The sequence below is a fragment of the Zootoca vivipara genome, chromosome 16 (assembly GCF_963506605.1).
Source record: "Zootoca vivipara chromosome 16, rZooViv1.1, whole genome shotgun sequence".
NCBI lineage: Eukaryota > Metazoa > Chordata > Lepidosauria > Squamata > Lacertidae > Zootoca > Zootoca vivipara.
In genome coordinates this window covers 30,811,805-30,831,553 of record NC_083291.1, presented here as the reverse complement: position 1 = coordinate 30,831,553, position 19,749 = coordinate 30,811,805, and the positions used below count along the sequence as shown (strand labels likewise).

Sequence of the window (19,749 nt, the reverse complement as noted above, 5' to 3'; positions counted from 1 at the left end):
AAAGTAGCCCAGCATATTTGGAAAAGTGGACAACAAAAGGCACAAGAGAAATTTCCAGGGGGGTAATGGAATTATTTATGGGGGAAATTAATATACGGTATATAGAATAGATTCTACACTAGAGGAGAACTGATTTAAGATGTTATCACAATGAAAATAAATACAACAATTTCTTTATTTCATAAAATTTATACACGGCTTGATTGTAAACCAAACAAACAAACAAACAAACCTCAAAGCAATTTACAGATTAATATTTAAACAATCAATAAAACTCTTGATTTATTGCTGGAAGTGTAGAAACAAATGTGTTTTGGCCATTGCTGGTGGTCCTGTGCTTATACTGAAATAGAGGAGTTGCTAGCTTTTGTCTCTCCAGATGGTGGATGCCAACTCCCATTAGCCTCACTCAGCATCAAGGATTCTGGGTACTGGACACCAACAACATTTAGAGAGTCACAGGTTAGCTACCCCTGTAACTAGATTTGTTTGGAATCAAATATTAAAAACTATTCATTTCAGCTTCAAAGTCTGGATCCCAAAAAATATTCCCATTAACAATATTTAAAAGGAACTGCACCCAAAGATAAATAAGAAATGTTATTTTATGATAGGTAAAGCCAGAATACCGTATGCTAAATACTGGAGGCGATGTGCTCATAAATATTTAGCATTCTTACATACAGCTTTTTGTCAAATCATGACCTCAAAGTGATCTACATCAAAACAAAACATACCAATGAATTACATAAACAAGACGGTAAATAATAGTAACACTACTACAGGCTTTTTTAAAAAATAAAAAAGTTAAATTAAATTAAATTATTGCTTCTAGGCACTGGTTCAACACCAACACCAAATTTCATTTGGACTGGATGGTATAGAGGTAGAACTTAGTGTCATCAGAATGCTGATGGCACTGGTCTGTAAAACCCCAAAAGCTGCCCCCAACAACTTCATATAGTTGTTAAACAGCATGGGGTGGGGGGCAGGACAGAGCCTTACAATGTATCACAGGACCCAGCAAAACCACTGTGTTATCAAGGCCCCAATCCGCAACCTGCAGAGTCACTCCAGAAAAAGACCATAGTCAAATGTTGTCAAAAGCTGCTGAGAGAAAGGGCAGGATTAATAGGGTTGCACCTCCCTTATCTCTCCCTTGACACAAGTCATCAATTGGAGTAACCAAAGTATATTGGTGCCAAAAGCGGGAATAAAGCTGGATCAAAATAGAGCAAAATGCATCTTTGAGGGAGGGGGTCTGATAGTGCCTGTCACCATAAAAGAAATGGTAGTGTGAGTCCCCACCTTAAGAGGCCCTCCCCTCGACCCAGAAGATATTGCGCAGCTGCAAATACCCACTTCTTGAGCAAGGTGCTCAAGAGGGTTATGGGGCTACAGTCAAGCTTGATGAAATAGATTATTTATCACCCCACAGGCCATAGGTGTCAAGTTCTCCCTTTTTTTAAAGGAAATTCCCTTATGCTGAATAGGCTTCCTCGCGAGAAAAGGGAAAACTTGACAGCTATGCCACAGGGCCACCCAATCAACACACTTCAGCTAGTTCATATAAGCAAATATATGCAAGGGTTGACAGCAAAAGTAGTTGGCAAATTATAGAATTCAGCTGTCTTGCATAAAAATGACTTTATGGGTGGGTGTGAAATCAAGATATTTTTGAAAATGAGTTTTCTGCATAGTGCAGGAACACAGAGTTTCTAGAGTAGGAAACCTGTTTCCATTGTTGAAATTTAGCGCTTTCACATGCAAATAGTACCTCTAGAAATTTGAACATATAGCTGCGCTTCCTGAGATAATTTAATGCAAGATGCCAGGGACTGACTGAACCAGGAAACTCAATCACTAAGCTCTGGCCTCTGCCTTGAGAGTGACACATTTGGATTGACGGATAGACTGTTTTGACTTAGACCAGGGAAACGTAAGTTCAAATCTCTACTCATTCATAAAACTCACTTGAGCCAGACATACAAACTTGTTCTCTCAAACAAACCTTTGGCAGATTAATGCATTACTTTTATTTCACTGACAAAAAAAATTAGGATGAGATAGTACAAGATGGCCAGATAACAACATGCAGCACCATCTATACCAGGCATCCCCAAACCTCGGCCCTCCAGATGTTTTGGATTACAATTCCCATCATCCCTGACCACTGGTCCTCTTAGCTAGGGATCATGGGAGTTGTAGGCCAAAACATCTGGAGGGCCACAGTTTGGGGATGCCTGATCTATACTATACTGTTGCAAGAAGATTTGAGGTGATGACCTCTTTGCTATATTAACAGTAAAACTGAAATTGTCCTGTTTTGCTTGCATAGCAGACTAGAATTACTCCAAGGTGCATCAATTGTAAATGTCTGCCCTCCAGCCACACCACAGCTGTGACCATTCCGTGCCAGTGTTAGAAACAGATATGAAAGCTAGGATCTAAATGGCACCTTAAACCTTAAACAATGGAATGTCTAGGTGTGCTTTTTTTATAACAAGAACACAAAGCTGAAAATGAATGAACTGCAGCTAAAATATTAGGTTCAATTTTTACATAGTCTAGTCCTTCTCCTGCCCACCCCAATAGAATTCTTAAGAGGGTCTCTTCTCCAGTCTTCAGAGAGTAGCTGGAAGTGGGGAGGCAGAAAAGGGTCCTCCTTTCCTTCCACTCTGCAGTTTTAATCTGAAATCTTAGGTGCAGCACTGCACCCAGAGCTCAGAAACTGCTCTCGCTAATTAAATTCCCTTGTCGCAAAATGTGCCTAGAACAATGGGAGTTTTGAACACAGTTCCATGCACAAACATCAAATCTCCCTGTAGGAGAGACAAGCACAGGAACAATCCCTGGCCACTACAGCCACAAATTCATGTGTATTTAAGATTTTCTAGAATTCAACATACATTTAAAAGATAGTAAAACTGATTAGGCAGTAGAAATTATATGGAGAAGACAATTATGTAAGACCATCTTCCAACTGTCTCCTCCACTTCATTCCAGAACTCCATGTTCAATTCATTAGCCATGCATCCATTTTGTAATCTGGCAAGCCTGTCACACAAGATTCTTCTTCCTCTTCAGCTGTCCTTTATCCTCGTCTAAGCAACCTTGCCACAAGCACATTCTTCATTGCAGTGACTGACTTGAAATATCCCCAGGTGCTGACAATTTGCCATGCAACTGCAACAGCAGGGGCAGCTGCTCAGCTCCAGGGCTATGTAAAGGGCTATGTACTTTGTACTGTACACAGAATTGTAGAGTTGGAAAGGTACACCAAGGGTCATCTAGTCCAACCCCCTGTAATGCAGTAATGAAATGCAAGCCTCTTATTTACAATTATCCTACAATGGCACCATCTTTACAAAGCCACTCCCTAATTATGCCATTTCGTCCACAAAACCATTTTTAGCAAATAAGCTCTGCATTTATCTAAGTGGTCCTGTAATAAAAGCTTCTTTCCAATATTACTATTATTTTGTAGGTACCTCCTCCCATTTTAAAGCTCTGTGGAACAGTGGATCACAAAGTTGCTCACAGCAGTTGGTGCCCTAGGCACCTCTGGGGAACATGATCCTCCAAATTTCTTCAAGAACATGGTGAAGGGAAAGGGGTACAGGGGTGATCTTGATGTCTCTTGTGAGAGCTCAGGATAACAGAAACAAGAGACCATGTATCCAAAGTGCAGCAAGAAGGACCTCATCACATGAACCACAAACTGCGTTTGAATTACAACCTACCTACTTAACCACAAACAATTAAGCTTGCTTCTTCCGACCCAAATTGCAGCAAGGAATGCATTTTCAGTGAGGAGGGGGTATGAAAGGAGAGTTTAACCCTTCATCAACTGCAATCCCCCTTCCTGATTAGCCCCATTGCAATTAGGCTTGCAAAAAAACAAACAAAACCAAGCCTCATATTGTCTCCAACAGAAGGGTTTTTGCAAGCCTAATTGTAATAGAGGAGAGGTGAGACAAGTAATGGTACTGTGGGGCTGACAGGGAGGCCCCTGTGGCTGCCCAACCCTGCTGTGTTAGGTATAAAGAAGTCAGAGTTGAAGCTCCTATCCAAGCTAAAGGTCTGCATAGTAAAGTCCTCATCCTTTCTCATAAAACAATTGGGCTGGAGTAGAGCCATGCCCATTGACTTTGGAAATGTTGCCATAAGAATCACAGGAGTCAGAACAGAATTGGAAACCTAAGTTATGTCTACTGTGAAAAGCTCTGTAGACAATAGTGGTGTCATCTAGTTACAGCAAATTTTCTGCAGGTGCAGCAGTAGAAAAAGGGACACAATCCACCCTGGTGTAGAGCCGCATGGAAGTATATGTCTCTAACACAATTTTAAAATCAATGTGTAGCAATATCAGGAACTACATGCAAAGCCTTTGTGGTGAGTGAAGCTTTAATGTCTGCTACTGCTTCCACACTAGTACTTGGTACTCAGAGGGCACAACCTGATTATGCACATGGCAGATAGGGGCAAATAATTTCTCTGAAACCCCCAAAGCATTGGCAAAGGAGGCTGTGCTTAAGCCACTAATTTTTAAAAAGCTGACGCTCAGCCTTGAAGCAACACTCAGGCAGAAAAATACCACACAATTTGAAATGAAACACAAACTTTTCTCAGTTTTGCTTTTTGACATTTATAATTTAACAGCTCACAGGCAAAGGCATTAGTGCCTGCAAGATCAGGCCAATGACCCATCTAGTCTAGTATCTTGTTCTCACAGTGGCCAAGCAGATTCCCATGAGAAGTCTGAAAACAGGACCTGAGTGCCATCACACTCTTCACAATTGTAATTATCAGCAGGTGGTAACTTGCATGATACACCATGTCCTCCCAACTGTCACCTTTCCATACAACCTTTATTCTTACCAAGGTTTCCTTGCTCAATGGTCAGGACCACTTCATCCATCACCAAAGCTCGGAAGTCCAGGTCCTCTTCACAACATTTGGCCTTGAGTGCTCTCAAGATTTGTTGTTGAGGGTAGTCTTCCCTAATACGACGATCCGTTAAAAACCAGAGCCTGGGAGCAACCGAACTACACATCTTGAACTAGTCCCACAGACGTCAGGTCTCCTTTGAAAGGAATGTCTAGAAAATTAAAGAAAGAAATTTAGCACACAAAAAGGTTTCTATCTTTCTCATTTACTGTACTATTATTTATTTGTATACAATGAGTAATGCATGTGATCAATTTAATCTCAATCCACTTCAATCTAGACTTTACTTTTGCACATACCACACTCCTTAGAATGATATTACATCCTGAGTGTTCTTAAAACTGTCACCTTGGCTCACAGCATCCATTTGAAATCCCAACTGTGTTATTGAGGAAGATGAAAGCTAAAACATTTAACTAAACTGTCTTTGATACATCTGTTTCATCAATCACTTATTTTTCCATATATAAATAATGTCTGACAGTATCCTTTTAGGATCCAGGGCCTGCTTAGGCTGTTTGGTTGCTTTAAGATTGGCAAGCAACACATATTTACGTAGTTCTGCAGCAAAATACGGCAACATCAGGAAGATTAGTAACACTACTGAAAATGCCTTCACTGATAATCTCAAATACCATAGGGGGAGGGAGAAGAGAAGAGGGAGGATCCCTGTTCCTAAGGATAATTTAATCATTTCCATAAACCATACATGCCAAACCTAGTATGAAATATCTCAAGGATTTAATACTAAGGTGGGGGTAGGGTGGTGAAAGGGCCCATATAATGAAAGGACGCCTGGCTGGCAGTCAGACATTTTCATTTCAACACAGAAAGTGGGGCAACAAGAATGAGCTGTGCCCCTATCTGCACAGCCTCACCACAGGCGCCCTTTCTGGGTCATGCTGGAGTGTGACAAAGGTCAGAAACCTGAAAGTGGGTTTTATTACAGAACTGTGGAAGTTGCCCTATAGTTTAAGATGTCTTGGCTTTACAACACTCTTAGGTTTTATAATAAAAGTTATATTAATCTTAAAAATCAAATACAGTTCGTCATACTGGTATGAAATATGACATGAAGACTCAACTTGATGAGAGGTATAATTTGGCAAAGTGAGAAAGTTCTAAAGAAAATGGCTGAGTTTCTATACTGAGGTCCAAGGATCATACATTTCCTCTCCCTGCCAAACAGTTCCTCATTTGGAATGTTTAAATAATATTTTGTACTTTTTAAATCAAATATAATGCAGGCCTGTCCCTTTCACTGGTTTGCAAATCCACTGTGGATTCCTAAAGTTACAAGTTTCGATGCTCATTTTAATGACTGTCAACTGATCTAAGGGCAAATTATGCAACATGTCCGAATGTCAGACTGAGACCAAGTGAAACCTGTTTCTCCAAGAGAAAATGACCCAGCAATGACTTGGGCAGACTATAGTACTGGATGTCAAAAGTTAGAAAAAGTTTCCTGTTCGTGCTCTATCAAGGGTCGCATGCTGATGGTGGGAGAAACCAGAGCCAACATTGGGGCAAGGTTAGCTCACTTTCTCCCCACTTACCCCACATTCTTCCTTCCTACCTGCCTAACAATATGCTAGAGAAAGTGACTGATTGTTCTTGCCAGAGGGCTTCCTGCTTCCCCTTTGCCCTTTCCAGGTCCTCCACCTGTATGAAATTAGGCCAAATGGGAGCAACATCCCATGTGTACAAAGTGAGTGAGTTTGTGTGCGTGTGCACATACACGAGAGGAGTGTTTGCTGCAAACATGCCAGCAAGTGATAGTGCACTCATGTGTGTTTCCTGTAACATAGGGGAGCAGCAAATGTAACAATGGGTGTGAATCTGAACTTTTTATGTGGATATAAAGAGAGAGCCCCGTTATGAGCTACCTTTATCTTAAACATGACCTGGAAGGCATGAGTAAATATCCTGATCTCCTAATTCTTACTGTAAAGATCAGTTCATTAATTCCATGTCACCACCAAAGTTTAATGATCACCTCCTGTAAGGAACAATCAGGTTCTGCGTGGACAGTTAAATCTTCCTCCAAAAGGTCATGATTGAGGAAACATGCTATATAAGGTATGGGGAAAATATAAAGATCTCTTAGAACCCAGAACTCCCTGGCGGCTTTCCCCTTTGGAGGCGATAACAATGAAAAGGAAAAATATGGATTCAAATTGGGCTACATATAAAGATCTCCTAGAAGTAGTTAACAAATTGAAAATGAAAAAATACGAGGAAGTAAGACATCACCTGATGGGTTGGCTACAATATAATCAATTAACAGAGGTATTCAAGATAGACAGTAAAAAAGGTTTTGCAATGGAAGAATCAAAAGTAGATAAAAGAACCAATACAAAATAAGAAAAGAATAATTTCTAGAATGTACAGGCTTCTTTTAGAATGGGAGGCGAAAGACGAGGAGGTGAAAGAAGCAATGGTTAAATAGGCGAAAGATTCTGGCTAAAAAATATCCAACTATCGGCATGGGAAATATTATGGAATAAAGAATGGAAATCTACAGCCTGTTATACACTAAAGAAAAATCTTTGGACGGTGTTCTAGAAGTGGTAAATAACTCCCAGCAAATTATCCAAAATGTATAAAACGAGATCTAATACTTGCTGGAGGTGTAAACAGGTAGAAGGGACACTGTTTCACATGTGGTGGGGTTGAAAAAAAAAATAAGAACTTCTGGATATTATATATGAGTGTCTAAAAAAAAAAGTTTAGGCAAACCTTTATAAAGAAATCAGAAGCTTTCCTTTGGGGCATTTTAGATCCAGATATCCCAAATGAAAAAAAGAGAATAAGCTACAATGGCAGCAAGAATGTTACAGTCATACCTCGGTTTAAGTACGCCTCGGTTTAAGTATTTTCAGTTTGAGTACTCCACAGACCTGTCTGGAACGGATTAATCCACTTTCCATTACTGTACTTTCAATGGGAAAGTTCGCTTTAGGTTAAGTACGCTTCAGGTTAAGTACGGACTTCTGGAACCAATTACAGTGGTACCTCGACATCCGAATGCCTCAACTTCTGAAGGTTTCGACCTACGAAGTCAGCAAACCCGGAAGTATTTTCACTGCGCACGCGTTCTGCGCCTGCGCAAAATCGTGCTTCGCGCATGCGCAAAATGGACGCTTCGACATTCGAAGGTTTCTACTTACAAAGAGTGCCGCGGAACGGATCACCTTCATAAGTCGAGGTACCACTGTACACTCATACCTCGGGTTAAGTACCCTTCAGGTTGAGTACTCTGCGGACCCGTCTGGAACAGATTAATCCACTTTCCATTATTTTCAATGGGAAAGTTCATTTCAGGTTAAGTACGCTTCAGTTTAAGTACTCCACGGACCGTCTGGAACAGATTAATCCTCTTTCCATTACTTTCAATGGGAAAGTTCGCTTCAGGTTAAGTACACTTCAGGTTAAGTACAGACTTCCGGAACCAATTGTGTACTTAAACCGAGGTACCACTGCAATAGCTAGAAATTGGAAAAGTGAAATAGTACCAACAAAAAAGGAATGGAAGGGTAAATTATTTGAATATCTCGAATTGGCAAAAATGATGGTTGCGATTAGGAGACAGCCTAAACAAAAATTCCAAAAGGAATGGGAAATTTACAGAGATTATCTAAAAAATGTGTCCAAGTCAAAATCTGGATTTGCATTAATTTTTGCAAATCACAACATGGATTACAAATATAGTACGTGGAAAACAGTAGAAATGAAGAAAGGATAAAAGGAGCAGTTTAACAAGTAGACAAAATAGACCCGCGTTGAGGACGAAAATCTATTAGAGGACAAAAGGAATTGGGATTAAAGGATATGGTGACATAAGTCCGTATGTAAGAACTTATGGATTTATGGTTATATGTATGCTTTTTGTGTGTGTGTGTGTGTGTATATGTCCATTTTGGTTGTTGTTGTTGTTTTATTATTTTATTGTGTGTGCTGTTTGTTCATCAAGTAAGAAAACTAATAAAAGCAAACCGGGGGGGGGGGGTGATTGAGGAAACATGCAAGATAACCAGTTAGTTGTTTTGCAGGAGGATCATGACCTTTAGACTTCAAAATGGGCAAGGTAAACAAAATGATAGACAGGAACTTGTAGTAAGTAAACAATAGTACAAAGGAATAAAGGTATTATGACACTCATCCAGAAAGACCCCTCTCCTCCCCATAAGGGTACATTGGTAGAAAATTGTACTTAAAATTCCAGATTTGCAATTGCTGTGTAGCTCACAGGCTCTAATGGGACCCACCTTTCATGCTACACTCTCTCTCAAGGACCAGCTTCATGCTTCACCTGACCATGGACCAAGAAACAAGTGAGAGATGTTGTAGCCTTACTGGTACAGTATATCAATGGGGAGAGCTCAACTCTCATGCATTAGGTACAGATCTCTCATTCCTGAGTTCGGTTCCTCTTACTTTAAGACAGGGATACCTTCCCCTTTTCCTACTTTTAATGTGAGTTTGTGGCAAATTGCTGTGCCTATTCTTCAGGCTTTTGGGTGGTTAGGGGTCTTTTTTTTACTCTTTAAGATCAAGGTGGGTATGTACTGTATGATTTGCTACTCCCTTATATGTCGCCTTGCTGCCTGAAGCAGCATCCATTATTATAATTACAGTATAACTATTAAATTTGTATGACATCCTTTATTTGTAGATCTTGGGGATGTTCTCAACATAAAAATATAAAAACACAGAATACCTGATAAAACAATAACAAAAAACCCAATAGCCCCCCCACCCCACAAACACATTTTAAAAGGGTATAAGATGTTCATCAGTCAGAGGCACTTTTTATTTCATGTATGCTCCTTTTATTTCATGCAATAAACCAATCTTTCACTATTCCTCTGAGGTGCAAATTTCTTGCTAGGCATAAAGTTACAGGTAGGAACACATATTCATAATGAAAACACACACTGACTCCAGCAAAAAATCCTAAATCTCTTGGGAGTGTGTGTTGAGAACAGCTCGTAACAGAAGAGTTTCTATTCCTTATTTGTCTGCCCGCCTGTTCCACCACTGCTCCATTCAAGCCACTAAACAGTGCTGTGCCAGTACCTCCCCAGAGCCGATCAAACCACCTTCTGGGGCAACAATGAACTACTCCAGGAGTGGGAAGCCTTTTCTGTCTGGTGTGCCAAGATCTTTATCTGCCCAAACCCTGCAGGCCAAGTTTAACAGGTGGATAATGTCAGATTATAGCTAATGACTAATTTAGGCATGTATGAATAATGTGCATGTACGTTGAAACCCAGAAGTAGCCCCCAAACTTCATAAAGACATCACAAAAAGAGGCAAAGCAGACTTGCATGCACTCCGCCGACATGCGTGGGGGTCTTTACACCTCTGAAGTGTGTTCCTAATAGTGGAAATGAACACCTTCACCTGCCTCCCACTTGATATCGTATATGGTATTACGGGCAGGGGAGGGGAGGGGAGGGTGGTTTGGGAGAAACAACTCCACACACCAGATTAGGACACCTGCTTGACCTAATTTAGCCCACAGGCTAGGGGTTTCCCCAACCATGGATCACACTGTATGCCTAGCACACTTGCTGCACTACTGGACAAACTAGGAAAGCAATAAAACAGGAACTATAAGGGGATAATTTAAAAAATAGCTTAACTTGCAGGTTGGTATAAACATCATTATGATAAAATACTATATGGTGGGGGACTGCCAGCCCTGGGACCTACTTAGATCTACCAAGCTTCCCCATTTCAGCCAAGCCATGCCCAGTTGCCCTACATCGGTTGTCATATGGGACCAACAGGCATGGGGCAGATGAAAGCCCAGCTCAATATAAAAAGGTGTCCAGGCACAAAGCCCCATTAAAAATGCAGGGCAAAAACAGCACTTTTAAATGGGCTTTTGAAGACTCCTGCAGGTAATAAATAGTCACCCAGCATCACTGTGATGTCAAGTGTTTGCCATGTGGATGGCTCTGTCCCCTTACTAAATTTTAGCCACATGGGGAGGGGAAATAATGACCTGGACCGCTGGCCAGATTCAATCCCCACCCCTGATATATACCGGTATCATGGGTTTTCAACACAAAGTGGTTTCATTTCTAACTAAATAATACAGGTATACCTCCAGTTACAAATTTAATCCGTTCCGGAGGTCCATTTGTAACCCAAAACCGTTTGTAACATGAGGTGCGCTTTCACTAATGGCGCCTCCTGCTGCTGCCGGTGCACAACTTCCGCTCACATCCCAGGGCAAAGGTCGCAACCGGGAACATCTACTTCCGGGTTAGCAGAGCTCGTAACCTGCAGCGTTCACAAGGGGGACAGTACGTAACACGAGGTTCCACTGTAGAAGCAAAGTGTACCGGGTAGTTAATTTTGCTATGCCTCTCACCCTACTACAAAAAAGGGTTCTTAGTCCAACTGTGGCAGCTTCAGCTACTTAAAATGAATAAAGTCACTCACAAAGTCTCTTTTGATTTGTCCTTTACTAGAAACTCATGTCACCTTAGGGGTCTGTTTAAATACACTCACACCATGCCTCACACTGACATTGCCACACTTCCCTGCAACTGTAGCTAAGATGACTCAGAAGGTTTTAAGGCTACTCTGTTCTTGCTTGATTGAGTTTAAGCTGGTTTAAACATTAAAAAGGTGGGAGAGATACCTTCTTGCATTTGCATACAACACTTCATAATCTTCATGCAAAAAATGCTGCTCACTGTATTGATATGTTAGCAGAAACTTATGGGGACCAAACCCAAAGTTGTCTTCAAAGGTTAATACACATCTAAGTCACACTATTTACACCTACTGAAGAATTAGTTATTAGTTATTCCACAATAATAATCCAAGTAGCTAAATAGTGACGCCACTCCCACCTTTCAGAACTTTTTATAGATACTGCATAAATTCAAAGTTGCATTAGTTGTTGAAAGTTCAGGTCAGTGAATGTTATGTATTCTCTGGATTAAAAGAGTTTAAGGCTGTGATCTCGTGCTTGTAGTACAAAGCTGGATGTGAACATAAAAAGCAGTTTGCTATCAAAAGATCACAACACAAATGGTCACCTGGTCTCTAAAATGTGTGGCTTATTGCTGTCACAAGTCAATAAGAGCACTATTGTGGGATTTTGACTGCACTGGATAAGGCAGTTATCTCTTACAGTCTAGTCCTTATAAGGTGAGCATTAAATACATCAAAACGGCCATCTTAAGAGCAGCTAGAGACCTGCAAATCTGCTTTTTATATACAAGAAACATTTTCAAGCCTACCCCATATAATTGGTCTGCTTTAAGACAACAATGGTGCAAACATTGGAGAACCTAGTCTTCGTGGACCATCAAGCCATTTTCCTGTCTTCTTTTAACTGACAAGAACAGAAGGAACTGTTATTATTATTTATTGAATTTATATACCACAGGAACTGTTGTTCTGACCTAACTTCTTCTGTCTGCAGTGTGAGATTTTGCAACAATAATGCAACCAAACAGATTTTATAAGCTCTCTTGCAGCAATTTTTCGATCACACAGTATTGTTTCTCAACCTTAACATGCAGCAGCCATAAGCTGTAATTTTTTACCAAATAAAATAAAAATCAAGTATTCCTTTTCTATGCCAGGAAATAAAAACGAGTAAGAAGTTTCCAGATGTTTTTCACCACTAGACTTGAAGGCAATTTATAAAATGTACACCACTTGGTATGAGATCTACCGTAAGACACGTGATTTGTGACTGTGACCTATTCCTTCATTGTCTGTGGGAAAATGGGGGGGGGGGGTATGAGGAGAAAAATCAGCATTAGTTCTTTGCCTACTACTTGAGACAGACCCAGTTCCAAGATTCACAAGCATCTACTCAAACTGAATATAGAAATTTATTTATTTTTGTGAGTTTCCATGTATATTTTGTATCTTCCCTTTCCACTGAGGGGGAAGAGGGAAGCAAAATGGCATGAATATCCTGTTAAAACAATCTACAGTAGCCTTTACCTAACCTCATTGCATTACACTATTTTATTCTTTAACAAAATTTGTAAACCACTTGATTGTAATGAAACCTCAAAGTGGTTTACAAAAAATATCAATTAAAAATATCAATAAAGGACAGTTAAAAACGGGTGTTTTAGAAAAAACGTAAAACAAACCTAACTAGAATCAACAAAAAACAGATTAAAACACATTTAACTTCTTACATGTCTGGATTGCTTAAACAAACATGTTTTAATGCTGTCTTGTATACTGCAAGAGACTATTATCAAAGTAAGAAATAATGTTTTATCACTAGAATAAATCCTGAATTAGTCAATATAAACTATTGTACAACCTCCATCACAATAGGCATAATATACATTGCACAGCCGTAAGACCACAAGACTCTGGTGATGGGGCAATGGGTCTCTGCAGAGACTTTGTGTAACTACAATGGGCTATTGTGGATGAAAGTCAGCCCAATTGTCTGGGTTTGTAGAGAGGTTTTGTTTCTGCTGCAATATTATCCTTGAGTGTCCATGGGAATGAATGACAGCCAGTCACCTATAAGGGTGAATTAAGCATAACCCCCGATTTCTCTACCAGAAGGGCTTTTTTTGCAACAGTATTCTTTTTCTTTTTTTGCTGCATATGGCAGCCATTTTGTGCTGGCGCCCACGGCACTTTTATCAATATATGAGTACCAGCACCCCATTTTGTTATGAAAAATGCACTGCTACCAGCAATGCCATTTTGTGGAGGGAACTATGAAACCTGGGTTCAAACAGTAATGAGATTGACAAAGGTATGAACACCAGAGCCCACCTAAATAGTGTGCAGTATCTCCAGCCCTCAGGCTTTCTGAAAGCAAGTAGGGAAACAACCAGTGCACAATTTAAGAGGATGGGAGCAGTAAGAGCTGAGATTTAATAAGGGGAGGAAGCAAGAGAAACAACTTAGGTAGGTATACAAATTAAAGTCTCTAAGCAACAGAACTGGAGTATATGGAGTCCAATAATGGAGCATATACAAAGGTGAGCATTCAGAGACTGCAAGATCTGCCTGTGGCTAACCTAGTCCTAGAAAGCAGGAGTGGGCCTCGAGCCGCTACGTACACTTGGTTTGGAGCTGCTGCTAAAGAAGTGCTGAGGCCTTTGGCAGAGATCTTTTTGATCACCTGCATTTGTGGAGATGCAAATGATTGAACCTAGGACAGTCAGTATGCAAGGTAGGATCTCTACCATAGAACTATGGCCCATGTAAAGTGATCCGCTCAAGGATACCACTGGAGTGGGGGGGGGACCTGTCTGTTCTGTTGACTGCAGTGCATTGATTCAGCTATGTCCAAAATCGTTTACTACATCCCATAGAATTCAATGGCAGGACTGAACAGCCCTTGTCTGGGTGGCCCTACCCCTTAATATCTCTGACACAGGATTTTGTTTCTTGGTGTGAAACTAGAAAATTATTTTTTAAAATTACTTTAAAAAGCTAAATTGTTTATTCCATGATACATACTTTCTTCAGGAAAATCTTTAGCCACAATGAAGATTAAAGCCAAACAAGACTTGATTTTCAAGTCTTGGGCACAAGACTTCTCCTTCACATATTGCCAGTGTGGGCAGGGGGCAATCTGGACAAGTATCCTGCCATGAGTTCAGGAGAATTTAATCCATTGACCTCTACTGGGGCCCTGATATGATGGTGTGAGCTAATCTGTACCATGACCATAACAAAGGGTTAAAGCTCCTTAATGTCATATTCTCAATCTGGAATGGGGGTGCAAACTAGCAATTTCTAGAAGAAAAGGCTTGCACTCAAGGACCAACTACATGACAAATGTGACATGTAGTTTGGCCCCTAGGTAGGAGCAACCCTTCCTATATGGGCTGGGGATAAAGGTCAGCCTGATTGAATCCCACTAACCACCATGCAGTGGACAAGACCCAAAAGGTCAATTGCCACATAATGGAATTAATGTTCCTTACAACATATTCATTTAAATTACAGCCCAGTTGTGTAAATGTAAAAATAATTTACCTAAAATACTACTTCAAAATGAGAAGATCCAGAGGAGGAACGCACAAGTGCAGAATTTCAATGAACTTAGCTAAAAACTTACATGCATGAGTCTGGCTGGTCCCTCAGGTTCACAAACTCCACCTCCCATCTCCAGTACCTTCTGCACAGCAATTTATAACCTCCTTTCCTAGTATGAGGTAACCCATAGTTTGCCACCTCATCCCAAACCAACAAACTGATTATTTAGGCTTACCCAGCAGAATAAACCAAAGTCCACATGCCTGAGGGCCCAGCCAGGCTTGTCCATATAATGCCAAATCATGGTTTGGCATTGCATTTGAATCACCCCAATGAAACGAATACAATTCCAAACCACATCTCAGATACTGTAAACCCCGTTGGTTGAAAACTGTGCTCCATCATCTGTATAAGCAAATTTTGGTTCTTAGAACATAAAAAAAAATTGAATTTCATTTCATTAATTATAGGCACCTTTCAGGAATATGCCTTCCAAAGTGGCTCACAAGGTATTACAAGCATAAAATGAAGCACAATTTGAAATCTAGCAAGCATTAACGCAACCAGGGAAGCCTGCATACAGCTGCATATTCTGGCTGTTCATCCTCTCTCCATTATAGAAACAGCCACTGCAGCCAGGTGATAAACTACACACTTCTTTGAAAGCATCCATACGTCAATACACTACTCTGCATCCATTTTTTATTTGCAAAAGACACCAGTCTGGAGAGAATGGACTGTTTCAGCTAGGTGTTTGTCCAACTGCAGAACCATAAAACACTCCTTAAATCTTCCAACCCCATGCATTGGGGGTGTGATTTTTTCCACTCACTTGTACAACTCATCCTTATTTTTTGTACCATTCTTAGGTGATACAAGAATCTGCACACCTTTAAGTCTGCATTCCTTTTTGCAGGTGCCAGCTATTTCCACATAAACAGCACATAAACCCCTAACTGGTAATGCACAAGGCAAGAGATACAAAACCTCTTTTCAATATTTCACACTAACACACAAAATCATCCCTGCTTCCCCACCACCACCACGCTCACCATCTTGAGACACGTCTCTTCACCACATAGTGGAGTGGAGGTGGAGTGAAACAGAACAGAGTGAATGAATAAGTGAATAATGGTAGTGTAACTTACCCAACGCTTGGGGGTGGGAAGAGCAGCAATATCCAGAGACTGTTGCTTCAATTTTCCTTCTATGCGAATAGGCTTTTCTTGGGACCTTCTTTCTTTCTCCCCACCCCACCCCAGGGAGGTAATCAAGTCCTCTCAGTGCCTTTTAGCTCTTCAAGCTTGGTTTGGTCACAGAGCCTCCAAAAGAAAGAAGCTGTCATGTGAACTGCATTATCCTGGTACCCCAATGGGTGATGCCTAACTACTGCTCTGAAGAGTAAAGTAATGTGGGGGGACAGACTTTATATTCCTCCTCCCTCTTCTGAAGGTTGACAAAAAAGAATCTTAGGTTCTGAGGATTCAAAGTACAGGGAACTCCTCTTGTGTTTCTGTTCCCTCAGAACTGGGCCCCTTAAAAAGCTGCACCTGGCACCAACAATATCTAGGAAAAAAGAATGAAAAGATCCAGGTTAGTTTACTGTACTTAAAGCTTAGCACAGTGGTGTACAACAGAAGACAAACTACATGGCTATATTCTCAAATTACCAAAGCCCTGTGTAACCTAAGGCAACTTCAAAGGGGAAAAGAAACTGGCCTAACAAAGCTTTACATTTTTGATACAGTTAAAAAGACAAAATCTGTGCCTTGGCTTTAGTAAAAACTTGCATTCAAAACCCACATCTTAAATGGAACTACTGTCATACAGAATCGAAGTCAAGCCATATTAATGTGTAAAACTGTAAGCCCCTAAGAAAAGCAAAGGTCATTGTTTCAGGCAGAGAGTTTGCTTATACAGAACAAGCAGAATAATTACTACAGAACGCACGTTAGCACACAAGTCTGCAAGGATATTGTATTTTCTATCCAAGCTCCCGTTCGTTCGTTCTTTAAAAAACAAATGTTTTTTTTAAAGGTCCAAGGGCTTTAAGATGACACAAGCAAAAAATACACTATACTCCCCACACGGTAGCTTTTGCACGTCGACATAAACGCTGGAGCATCTTGCGTTCAGACAAAGAATTATAAAATAAAACATGCACGTGCGTTCCCCATCTTGAACACAGAAAATGAGTCAGAAGCCAGTATCACGTCGGCAGCACGGCTTTTAAAAGAGTGACTAACCTGGTTGCTTCTTTCCGACTCCTGTTCCTCCTCCTGTGAACAGCACTTTGAATTTAGGGTTGGGGGGTCGGGGGGGGGAGAGAAAGAGATGCGTCGATCTTCCGACCCCTCCCTGGACTATTAGGGAAAGAGGGTTAATAAAAATAAAGTATGCGGGGAGGGGACCCTCAAACGGGGGGGTGGGGTGGGAGGGGGGGAAGGGGATAAGTTACAGCAAAACGAAGAGCGCTAAACCACCGCTTTGCGAATCCGAAGAACAAAGATTGGGGTGGGGGTGTTTATACCCCCTCCCCTCCCCGCCCTCCTTAATAACCTGCCCGATTATTTCCGGTGATCATGATCAATAATTGGGAGAAATTGCGAAGTAGGGCTGAAAACAAAAGGGGGGGCGTAGACGGGTGGATGGAATCTGCCCCGCCCTCCTCGCGCGCGCTTTGAGGTTGGGGGGGGGGAGCTTTCCGCGAGTCCACAACCAAAACCGTGAAAATTGGGGAGGGGGGAAGGAGGGAGGGGCGACTTGCCCTCGTTTAGAAGCGAGCAATTAGTGCCTCCCTCCCCCCCTCGACTTTAAAGGCAGGCAGGCAAGGCAGGCAACCCACCCAGCCAGCTCCCGCCCGCTCGCCCCCCGAGGCTGTTCCGCAGAGCGAGCCTCCTCAGAAACCGCCTCACGGCCGATCTCTGCCTTCCCGACTGACCGACGAGCCGGATGAGGAAAGGATGGGGGGGGGAAGAGCAGCGAGCGGCGGGCGGGGGGGAAAAGCGGGCAGACCTAAAGAAAGGAAGGGAAAGGGTTAAAAGGGAGGGGGACGGGAGAAAAAGCGGGGAGGGGGGAACCGAAAGACGCGGCCGTCAGCGCGCGCGCCCACGGCGTGAGGGGAGCGAGGGAAGGCGTCGAGTCCGAACGCGGTGAGAGGGGGGGGGGAGCGGGAAGGAGCGCCGCCGCCGCTGCCGTGACCGCCCCTTTCCCTCGCGCGCCCGTTGTCTCGAAGCCCCCTCCCCTTACTCGCAGCCAATCAGGCTGGAGGAGCGGGAAAGGCGCGCGGAGAGGGAGAGAGCGTCCCCCCTCCCCTCGCTGCCGAGCGCGCGCCCCAACTGGGCTGCCGCCCTCTGAGGTGGCTCGGATCGTTAAAACTTGGGGTGGGGGCGCTGCGTGTGTGAGGGAGAGACAAGGGGAAGTGAGCTGGAAGCAGCCGGGGGAAACGGCGCCGGCGCCGTTCCTCCTCTTCTGTCTCCGACGCGGCGTAATGGTTCCAGGCTAAGCTGAGGAGACGATATATTTAACCCCATGCACCCCAAGAATTTGTAGCCAGTTCTACATCCCCCCCGCCAAAAAAAAAAAATGTTTTTCGTCGTATTCGCGCGCTTTGTAGGCCTCTAGAGTGAAAGGAAAACGCAAAAATTCATAAGCCTGCGCTGCCCTGAGGTGCGAACGCCTCAGGGAGGGCTCTGAGGGGAAAAGGGGAGTGGAATAACGCTGAAAAGGACGAGAGAAACGATCTGGAATTCAATAACTCACGTTCCTAAAAATACTGTAGGCATCTTTCCATGGGGTGGGACACTCACCGCCCCCCCCCCTCCACCATCAAACTGCAGGTGGCAAAGCTACACCCTCAGCCAGGAAAATTGCCACACCCGGTGCCGTGGCGCAAAACCAAGAATCGCCACGTGGTTTTTACATGGCAGCCCCCCCCCCCGGAAAAAAACTGCTAAATTGCACTTCGCATCAATGTTCATCAGTTGGAACTGTGGAAATTGCAGAGCCATCCTGGTGCAAAAGCAAAGATTTCCACACACATGAATTGGCATGGTTTTTATCCTGTATAGGCTCCCCCAAAAGGCATCATGAAATGGGGGGGGGTTACAGATCCAGGGCTTCACAGCACCACTATGAGGCAGAAATGTCGATCCACTCCACATATCCACATGGTTTCTACCTAAACTGTCATCAGATCACATCCCTGCCCACGGTTTGCACCACAAAAATAAATGGGCTGTGTGCTTCCTGCACCGCCACAGCACAAAAACATGGACTCAGGACACTGAACCTCATAAATTATCTTGATTTTTAAACTGAAGTACCGCAAAACGTCATCAAATCACTTACCAATTATTTTAATGCATGCCAGAGTGCCTTGAATGGTTTATGCTACACTAGTGGTGAATCCCTAGGAAACGGGCAAGATGAACTCTTCTAAATGAACACACTGCTACACACAGCAACCTTATGAAGCAAGCCAGTGTTATTTCCATTTTACAGATGAGTGTAGAAACCACGTGTTGTTTAGGGCTGCTGCCCAATATTGCTGCTGCCCCCCAGCTTGCCGCACACTGCCTAACATGAGTTCTCTTAACCCTATGGAGCAACTTCCAGGAATTCATGGTCACACATCTTCACAGCCACCTTCCCACTTAAACTCATTTTATGTAAGTAATTTTCACAATCTTTTATATTCCTTCCACCACAGAATCCAAATGGATGTAACCAGAAAACACCACCGCTTACAACAAAATCTAAACCATCCTGAAAGGAGAGCCATAGATAATCTTAGCA

General features: G+C 42.3%; 1 protein-coding gene across 3 annotated transcripts in view; it reads right to left on the bottom strand.

Moving 5' to 3' along the window:
- The window catches only part of RIMKLB (ribosomal modification protein rimK like family member B), a 55,711-nt gene extending 37,419 nt beyond the window's left edge, over positions 1-18,292 (bottom strand). For 2 of the 3 annotated variants that reach the window (XR_009556875.1, XR_009556876.1), the window contains exons 1-3: positions 17,199-18,286; positions 16,101-16,518; positions 4,882-5,101 (exon numbers count right to left, since the gene is read on the bottom strand). Coding sequence is in view for 1 of the 3 variants with exons in the window: in XM_035141260.2 (XP_034997151.1) it covers positions 4,882-5,056 (175 nt within the window). In the remaining 2 variants the exon portion in view is untranslated. Of the gene's footprint in view, positions 1-4,881; positions 5,102-16,100; positions 16,519-17,198 lie in introns of all 3 variants that reach the window. The other variant, XM_035141260.2, reaches the window with a different exon arrangement.
- Between the last annotated feature and the right edge of the window lie 1,457 nt (positions 18,293-19,749).